General features: G+C 40.7%; 1 protein-coding gene across 1 annotated transcript in view; it reads left to right on the top strand.

The window, feature by feature from the left end:
• The first annotated feature begins 3,241 nt into the window (after positions 1-3,241).
• The window catches only part of LOC139690034 (uncharacterized), a 334,601-nt gene continuing 327,389 nt past the window's right edge, over positions 3,242-10,453 (top strand). Inside the window, exon 1 of the mRNA XM_071587216.1 lies at positions 3,242-4,095. Within this exon, the coding sequence (XP_071443317.1) occupies positions 4,090-4,095 (6 nt within the window). The 5' untranslated portion in view covers positions 3,242-4,089. The remainder of the gene's footprint in view (positions 4,096-10,453) is intronic.

Here is a 10,453-nt window from a genome sequence, read left to right as displayed (position 1 = left end):
GGTAAAATTTTTATCGGCGAAAAATATATATTTAATTCACCTTCTGCACGACATTGTCCGAAAAATTAAAGCCATTAGATAGCTATTCAAATAAAAAATTTCGTTGGAATGAAAATACTTTGATCTCTAGAAGGTAGACGAATTGCACAATCGGGGTTTCCGAAAGCAGTTCCCACGGTTATTCATTATATTTAAGCAAGGGGTCACACAATCATCGAACTTTTTTTACTTGATTTGAGTTTATGGAATATTTTGGGAAAACTAAACGGAAGTCATGGAGATTAAGTGGTGTCAATGAGTTAAAACGTGTTGCCAAGGAAATACTTGACGCTATTTTAAAAGTTTTAAACATTAAGTGATCCAATGGTAAATATTATTAAATATATTTTAAAAATAAGGTCCAGCTTATTTTTTAACTAGAAGACCATAAAAATACAGTAAAAATATCAACTCAATGAATAGCACCATTTCAAATAATGCATTCACTACTCAAATATAAACATATAAATTCGAATCTTCAATCGTAAATGTATGTAATGTTAATGAGATGACTTTTAAATAACATGACTTGTTTACCAATGATAACGACGACGAAAAACAACATTCCACTCAGCCAATACGTGTTGCACAGGCAGAAATTATACTTAACTTAACCGAGCTATGATTTTTCGAGAAATAAACTTATACCTAATACCACAAGATATACGTATTTTTAATTAGGGTTAATGAATAAAAACGCTACAGGTATTTTTAAAACCAGTCCGCTGGCTAAATACTACAAAGTGACAGAAGCATCACGAAATAACATTACTTAATCACTACTAATATGCATTAATTTGACAATTGTATCACAAAGGATTCCTCAAAAACCCACACTACATACTGACGATTAAAAGGTACCTGCGATTTGAAAATATACATTACATTTACCTCCGACGATTTATGTAATCAGTTAAACCTATAAAGACCCCAATTGAAGTATGCGGAAAACCCAAAATGAAGCACATGAGACACCATATCTTCCTTCTCTACTTGATATGGGCAGTAAGCTCTATAAATCATTTATGAGACAAACCGTCCAGGCATAAAATGTAAACAGCACTTCAGTATGTAAAGTGAATGAGTAGATTAAGATTTATAATGACCCACGAAATTATTATAAATAAATATTCAAATATTAAATTTTTTCAGTTCTACATCTTCATTAAATTGATACATTTTTATGGAATGATCAATTTTTCAAGATTTACACAATTTTATTCCAAATTTTAACTCGATAAATATTACAGTGTCTTTGAATGCTTAATTTTCTTCATTTTATATAATCATCTAATAGTAAAATAGATTAAGGTATAATTTAGATATAAAGCTACCAGTATTCGGCTAAGGACTTTCATTTACTTCCTCTCTCTATTATACCTCAGTTAGCGACGGTTTTAGTCACGATTGAATAATTTCACCGTATAATATGGAAAGTCATAATTTGAATCTTCAAAGATGCGTAGACACGAAGGTATTATTTTAAAAAAAAATTAACCGAGAAACTCCAATTTGAATTGAGAAATTGTCCACCATCTCAGATAGTGGAAAATTGTGTTTGTATAAGTAGGTCACTTATACTTATAAGGACGATGGTAGGGTGTTCGGTTTGGTGCGGTCCGGCCCGTCTGAAGTACCCCGAGTGACCCACTGTCACCCGTGGCACGGCGAGTGGATTTTCAAAATTATTCCTGAAACTCCTCTCCGCTCGATCTGCTGTCTCACTTCGGCTTTCCCACTGGCGAGCAGAAGAAAAATGTGGGAAAGAATTAAATGAAGAAGTGACAAGGAGGGCAGCGGAGGACGGCGAGCTTTCCCGGAACCCTATCTCTGTGTCTCTGGGCCATCGGGCCCTGCCCTCCGAACTTTAAACCGACCGTAGGGGAAGGAGGGAGGAAGAGGGATGGCGAACCTAGGAAAGACTCTCCTCGGCGGGGGGAGGGGGAGGTGGGTGACGAAGTTTAGGACGAGAAGGTGGGAAGAGGGGAATGAAAGGATCGGGGGATGGGAAGTAGAGAGGGGAAGATTGGTGGGGGTGCTGAAAATGTGGCAGAATATAAGGGGAGGGGGTGGTTCGGAGCATGAGGAAGAAAACCGAAGTGGTGGGGATGGTGATGGTTTGGCTGATGCTACGGAGGAGCGCGGAGGTTAGTGTGGGATATTTCGGCAATTAAGACATCATTTAACGAAAAAAAATTGTAAATATGTTTAAAGGTTTACTCCCGTATACTTCATCCGTTAATCCGTATAAAATGAAGGGCAGAATTTTATTTTCGGCATTTCTCTTATTATCAGTTATTATTATTCCCCTTTTCCCATGTGATCAGTATGGAAACTGCAGGAAGTTGAACGGGAGACCTAATTGACGTCATGAGTCTTTCCAAGATCAAACATTGTTGATTATGAGTGAATTATTCTCAAACGTTTTTGGCTTCCAATTATTTATTATTAATTAAAAGTTGACATTTAGATAGCATTAACTCCTTATTTTTATATTCTGCAAATATATTCATTTTGCTCATGTTGCATGTTTAATCTCTTCATTTATTTTCCTGCACATCTTGACACATCGTCCCCTTCGCATGATACCCGGCGCTTCTCATGTGGATATAATTTGTCCGCATGCGTATCACTCCACAGCTCCTCAGGTGGAGACAAAACTTTAAGACTAAATCGAGAACGCGTGACGAATTATTATTACAATTTTTCTCCGGTTGACCCAAAAAAATTACTCCTGCGTTCAGTGCGGGACGGCACGTTGAATACGCAACCTCATTTAACCGGCCCCGCCATTTGTTCGTTCGGGTCGGGAATCGGTCGGCCCGCCGGTTGAGCGTGGGTGGGATCCTCAGGCAAAAGGGGGTTTTTCAAGCGCAGAACGGGAGGTTTGGGGGAGACGGGGAGATCACGACGACTGCGGGGACGGAGGGCGAGGGGTGAACGGAGGGGTGGAATGGGGGCGGTAGGGGCAAGGGGGGCTGGCCGTCGGGGTGCCGCGCTTGCGCCGACGGTCGTGGGCAGAGAGAACAAGAGAGAGAGAGATAGGGGGAGAGAGAACGGAACCGACGGGGAGTACGAGAGGTATGAAGAGAGGGAGGGATAGAGAGAGACAGCGAGGGTTTCCCACCGAGCCTTTCTCCGCGTCTTCCAAGCCAGTGCGAGCGAGGCGCCCGCGGTGGACGCCAGGCGTCGGACAGAGTGAGACACGGACGCTCACGCATACGAGATCGAACTCTGAGACAGAGGGTGTGTGTGTGAAAGAGATATACTTACGTATAAAAAAATATATCTCCTTATTATATACATATAACATACATGTAGAGGGTGAAACAAGGATAAGGGGCGACCCGTCCGCTGTGATTACAACCCCTTGGGACGCCCCTGTCCATCAGGCGGTCGGCGGGAGGTAATCAAGGGGAGGAAGTGAGTCGCTGTTCGGTTCTCCGACCCTCTCCGGGGAGGATTTCGGGGCGTTTCGATTCTCTCCCGAGGCCGTTCCCTCGTCCCCTCCACCACCGCTCCGATCGAGAAAGGACCCCCGCCGGGAGAAGAGGACGTGATTGAAGGAAGACGACGCCTTTGGAAGAAGGCCGCCAGAGAGGGAAAGATGTTATCCGCGGGGGGCTCCACGGGGAATCCCCGCGCCTCGGCGGCGGAGTCTCTGCTCCTGCCGTCCGGTGTGGACTCGGAAACTGTCGAGTTGATCGTGACCCTCCTTCACTAGTGGCTGCCGTCGTCGAAGGGAAGGAAGTCGCTGTCGTTATTTCGTCGTTGGAACTCACTCCCCGCCCTGGAGTATCGGGAGGTGAGGAGGGAGGGGAAGAAATATATACCTATATATATATTTATACACACACGCGAGGGGAGAGAGAGGGGTGAACGTTTCGGAGGTGTGGTCTCTGTTCCCTTGAGACGCTGAGTCCCGTCCGTGTAGCGCGGAGTTCGGGCGACACTTGTTGGAGCGCCCCCGCGTGAAGGGGGCAAGGATCGCCGGGCAAGGGTACGGCTCCCGACCGGTACGCGCCGAGGCGAGTGATCCCGGTGGACGAGATGAAGGTATGGTAGATGAGCTGGAGGGAACAAGATTCGTTCCGACACCCCCGTCAACACGAGTGAAAAATTGGACCTTAGCGCCCGCCTCCCGCTAATATCGCTAATGGAACGCCCTCAAAGGGATAGCGAGAGGCATTCTTTGTCATTATCTTCATTTTATTTCTTGATCAGCCGAAATGGGATTTCGGGAAGTCAAAGAGATGTACCTACTTTGGGTGCACAACACTCTTTTTTTTAATTTTAGATTCCCTCCCTTTCAGCCCTAAGGGAATGGTATATTACTCAAGAAACGTCAGAGAGATGAGGAAAAGAATGTATTTTTTCCATTTTTACTTCTCAGTTCTCGAGATAAGGAAGCGTTCGGCGCTAAAACATTTACGCTTTGTTAGATCCGATACACCTTTTTTCGCTTTGCAAGCAAAGAGTGAAAACTGAACTTCATCATCTGTGCTTCAAAGTTCATGGAAGGGCTCTGTGAAAAAAACCTTATAAATATTTTACCTCGCGTTATATTAAGCTACGCTGGAAAGATAAATGTAGGTTTTCGAATTAATCGTATTTTAGAGTGAAACTAAGCAAATTAATTCTGAAATTTTCCTTTCCTAGCGATTATTTTATGAGTTGAGAGAAGGAAAATAAATGCATGTTATTATGAATTTTTCGTAAGATGATTCCTTTTTTCCTGTGAGACACAAGATTTTGCAATTATTCATTCAATAGTGACTGCTATTTACAATTTGAATATTATGAACATTTCAGGTAGGTATTATGATATGACGCATTACAAAGTACGGGAAAATTGGTGAAGAACTATTTAAAAATGCATTTTTGAATTTAATAAATTCTAATGAAATTCATAACACCAATATAAAAATTTGCACCCTTTAGGAGTAATTGGAAAATATTCTAGGAGTAGTGGATTTCCGATACTAACTCACAAGAATTTGGATTTTGGTAGTTTATACTATCATAACTATCTTTGCACTGCGTTATTTATGACAACCAGGAAATACTTATACGAAGGTAATATCTGGTGTTTCCGGGATTCCAACGTGATTTAAAACTCGTTTTAAGTTACAACAAACGGTATCACAAACATGTATATGCTTTTTTGAAAAGGTTTGGTCGATGTATGTCATTAGAATGAAATAATTTTGAACTACCGACGGTTATTTTTGTTTTATATTTTTAGGATTTCCAGGGTATGCTTGCCATCAACTCAATTATTATCAGGAATGATTGATGGATGCGCGAAAATAAAATATAGTATTGAATTCCCTTATTCATATTCGCGAATGCGCTGGGCATCAGAAGCGCTAAGGCCAGCCTATCGAAGCCACATTGAAATAAATAAAGAAGATATCAAAACTACCCTACTTTTCTCCTCTTTTTACCATACCGTTCAAAATACTAAGAATTAAAATACTGAATGATGAGGATATAATTAAGATCCAAACCCTTTAAATTGAACTCCATTTTATTCCAAATTACATTTCCACTTTCCACGATCATAATTTTGACAGTTTTTTAAGACTATGCCTCGTAGTAATGTTTTAATGAGCGCTCAAATTGTAATAAAATACGGAAACATGGACCCTGAATGCCAGTGCGTGTCAAACGAGCCGCTTGGGAGAGTTATACAATTTTCAGACAGTCTTTCCTTCCCCGGATGATGCTGCTCGTGGTGTACGGTGACCCATACACCCGAATACTGGTGTACGTCAACTCGGGGCACGCCATGGCAACGGCATTAATGATACACCGGCGCACTGAGTGCTTTTAAAGGAGTCAGCGACGCACTTAACTCACCTTGGACATTCAGAATGGAAACGACCGCGTAACGCTGCGTTTTTAAAGGTAGGAGCTCCGGAAAAAAACACTTCTCTGTGGTATAATTGAAGCGGCCGTCATCTCCTTTGGGCCTCTTCCTCTCAGCTTGCTTGATGCCGGCATTTAACTGCCAATTATTCAATTAATCAACAGTACGAGTTTAAGATTGAAAAGCCTAAAATGATGGCTCAGCAATCACGTAACTTGATTACACCCTCTATGACTCAATTTAGCGGACCACTCCCGGGGGTGAGATGAATTAGTCTGCGTAGTGATATGCGTTGAATGAATATATCTGATTCACTCGCTCTTGACAAAACGTTCACTGCTATGAAAATACACGTATGCTGGTGTTTTACTGACTAAAGTGGCATATTCTTTGATCTTTATGCCATTGCACAAGCAACAGTGTTGCAAAACGTAGGATTCTATCGAAATGCATGCTTAATATTTCAGTTCTAATATTTCAGCACTATGACTAGCATTTGCGATAAACATGAATGTTCTTGGTAGTATAAGTAGATTAAACAAGAAAAGCACTACATTGACTTTATTTTACTTGAGTTCATGCGGCAACGCGCTTTTGGTTCCATGCAAACGAATTTATATTGAAAAATGACCGAGACTGTCGTAAGTGGCGGCAGAAAGCTTTAATGCATGTACAATACTGTATTCTAATTGACATGGGGAGTTTTAAAGTAAAGTAACAATGGTAATATGGCGACCATTTAATAATTTTCATGCACACCTGACGCATAATTCATTTTCTTCCCTACTTTTGTAACACAATTGAAATGATTATTCGGTTTCTTGGGTGGGTGAATTAAGGCACCTCGATCCGCTTCCGTCTAAATCCGCATATTTGAAGATAAATCGAGTAACTTCTCGTATTAGGGATTTTCACAAGTCCATTTAACTTATTATAAGGTTGAAATTATCAATCGGGTTATCTCTAGTCGGGAAGAGTCAGCGAGTGCAAAATATTCGCTTTCCATACTCTGAACTAGGAAGAACAGCAAATGCTCTTTCGACCATTCTGTGAGCTTCATATCCGAATACACATCACTTAAGATTACTGAGGCTAGGTCTTCAACGTTGATATCGATTGCAACTTGGTGTGGAGTCTCTTAACACCGTTAATTGAATCCTGGAAGGGTATTTTCATGATTAACTAGGAAACCATAGAAGAAATTTGCCGCAGTCAATTCTGAAGTGCCATTTTGTATGAGAAGTGCTATAACTTCACCTATTACCAAATATGTTGGCTAAGAATTATCATTAGTTTGTTTAAATAATGGATCGTAATTCACAATGCGCACTTTGGTTTTTTTCACAGATATTATAATGGAACGACGCAAAACGTCATATTCCAGGTTTCAGTCCAGGTTTCGACGCAAAACGTCATAATCAAGTTCTCCATTAGTCTAATTGTTGATTAATGACTGTAATTTTTGAATAAAATGCGTGGAAAATCCAAGTATTTGGCCTCAATTGTAAATAGATTCCACAGGGTTATCTCTGAAACAAATTTCATTACTGGCTCGAACAAGGCAAGACAGCATTATTTTGAAACGTAACATTAATGCTCCTTTTTCACCTCAATATTGAGAAATAAAATCCAAGGCCTCAGATTGACGGAAAAATCCTTAAATAAATTGTTCTCGTGACTCAATATTCTACGAGTGAATTAAATTCGGGAGACTGCGAACATGCTGACTAAACTTTTACGAGGATAACCGCTTGAAATGTTTCGTGTCATTTCGCCGAGGAAGGACACACCGTCCAAATTCCGGAAGCGAAAAGATGGGATGAGGACGGTAATTCCAATAAATTTCACGGGATTCACCCGTGGGAGGTGTGAGATAGTAAGAGGTCGGGCCGTCCGCCTGCCAGCCCTGTCTGCCTCACCGGCACGGCCGAGGTGTGATGGCGCGGCGCGAAGGTCGCTGGTAGTTCTACAGAAATCTTCCCTCGCGCGGAATAGCAATGGTGTCACGGGGAACAAGGTGATGAGCCGTGACGGCGCGGGGGGTTGGGAAGCGTTAGATCAATGGGACGGGACACCATGCATGAGATTAAAGAATGTCGACGGCGTGTGTCAGGTGCTGAGAATCAGAGTGAAGGGGAGGAGAGAGACGGGGGAAGAGAGATAAGAGATTCTGAGACGAGATAAAAGTTGAGAGGGGTATCCCCGGGGAGTGCTACGCTAACGAAAGCGGGAGGGCGCATGTGGTGGGGGTATAAGGAGAGAATGTAAGTGGCTTGAGGGGAGGAAGATGGGAAGGTCGAGAGCGAGAGGTGTCACGTCAAAGGAAGGGGAGCTGAGAGACGACGAGAGAGACAGAAAGAGGAGGGAACGGATATGGATAGACTTGATGAAAAATGCCTTGAAACTAAGACACAATCCGTGATCACCAAGGCGTTGCAATAGTCGATAATTTTTTAAATATTTCCTTCGCGTTTTCTCCACGCAAAAAACAAAGCAAAGGTTCTCCAGCAAAATATTACTTCAGAAGAAGTCAAAATATGCTCCATACGACGATGTGAAAGGGAGCGAAACTGCGAAGGACTTAGATACGCAAGTCACAAACGCAAGTGCCTATTGATTGCACAAAGTACTAGCTACTCGTAAGGTGTGCTTTCTCGCAAGAGAAAGAGATTAAAATTCTGATAGCAGTGCAGCTAATGAGAATTTTCACCGTTTCTGAAAAAGTTTAATGGAGTGAATTCGAGTGAAAAGTGCATATACGAATAAGAAAACAAGTTATCAGAGAAATTTGAAATGTACAAAGGCTAGATAAGAAGGCGTAACCTGGTCTGGTGTAACAAGGTGGTGTTACAATGCGGAAATTCTAGTGGAATTGTACAATAGAATATGTTTACGTGCCGTACACATATATTTTAAATCGTTTTATCCAATTTAAAACCCACTGCATTGAAATTATAATATAAAAACTAAAAATATCATGAAAACAGGATTATAATACAAACATTTTTAAGTGAAAAGCAAACGATGGCATTATTCCGTTGCTGGCTAAGTCACTTAGAAAGGAGAGCAATCGTTCTATGCCCGGAGGAAGGAATACTTACTATTGTTTAAGTCCTCCTAGAGTCATTAATTGTCAAAACTTCAGATGTTATGTTATGCTACCTTTTTCATCCTATTTTATATCCCATTTTTTGTCATTTTATTCATAATTTTCATGCCGTATTTATGAGGGTTCTTCTTTATATATATACAGTTGAATTTGGCTTCAATTAAAATTAGAGCACCGGCTAAAATATTTTTTGGACTCAAAAAATTGGGTGCTGAGGATCTAAATGTAGGACAGTTCGCTCGAATTACGATGAATAATCGCATATTCTCCATTTCAAGGTTTTATCATACGTAAAAACCTCTGTGCATGTTTAAAAACACCGAACAGCGGACAAAAACTATGGCAAAATAATGCTTGCGAGAAGATAAAATTGGAAAACATTCAATGGTTAATGAAAAAGTTAAATATTTGTATGTGGTTAATCCTGGACATTATTTCAATCTGAATTTCATGTATGTTTATAAAACAACAGGGTAATTCTTTTTTGATTAGACCCCACTGTGGCGATGAGAAAAACTAAAACGTTGACCGAGACCGAGTGTTTACTAATTAAAAAATCAACTAAAGATAGAATTTTATAATGAACGAGTATTAGCCAATTTATTCCATTTTTATGTATTTATAGGTGTCATATGATATCTTCACAATTCGAGAGCTAATTGAGTTTGACTCACCATGCAAACGTTGCATGTCCAATTACTTTCCATAAAAATTGTATACTCATATAATTCAGTGATGAAATTCTGTTATGTAGTATTCTGAAGATTTTACAGTCATAACTTCAATGATAATGTTGGATGAGTAATTTATTTTAAGTTACATAGCTTTCAAATTAATGCCGGTATTTTCCTCTGCTGGAATTGCATTAATTTTGATTAATTTAGACTGAATAATAAAAAATTGCTCAACTCTTTTTCAGCAAACCCGTTTTGTGTTTCATATTAATGCTCGTAATATCTAAGAAACTAATTTCATATCGAACAAGATAGGAACATTTTACGATCCGGCTTTATGGAGGGTGGGATTGGGCACCTTCTATTCACACCCTGCCACGTCTGCTGGGTGGGTGCACTCCACAGGTTAGGATCACGTGGAATATATCGTTCGCAGTTTCTATTCTGAGAAATTATTATATCATGCAGGAATATAGACATTCTCTTAATTAGAAAGAGATGTGTTTCTGTGCCTAAAAATCCGCACCGTTTTCGGCAAACGTAAGGGTAAGCTCTTCAACTCGGGCAAGCCGCAGTGAGGCTCTCCTCCTCCGAATTGGGAATAATGGCCGAGCGAGCGTGATGTGTCATTCCTCGATTCACCCGAAGCCACGGGCCAAAACTCACTTTGCATAAGTGGCCGCTGTTCTCTATACCTGAACGTGACCGTGATTCACAAAACACACGCAAAGTCAGGTGGGTTCCCGCCAGCCACGAACC

Source organism: Hetaerina americana, unplaced genomic scaffold (genome assembly GCF_022747635.1).
Source record: "Hetaerina americana unplaced genomic scaffold, ioHetAmer1.1.p SCAF_3, whole genome shotgun sequence".
NCBI lineage: Eukaryota > Metazoa > Arthropoda > Insecta > Odonata > Calopterygidae > Hetaerina > Hetaerina americana.
Note: the sequence above shows the minus strand (reverse complement) of the source record. Positions and strands in the feature narration are given on the sequence as shown.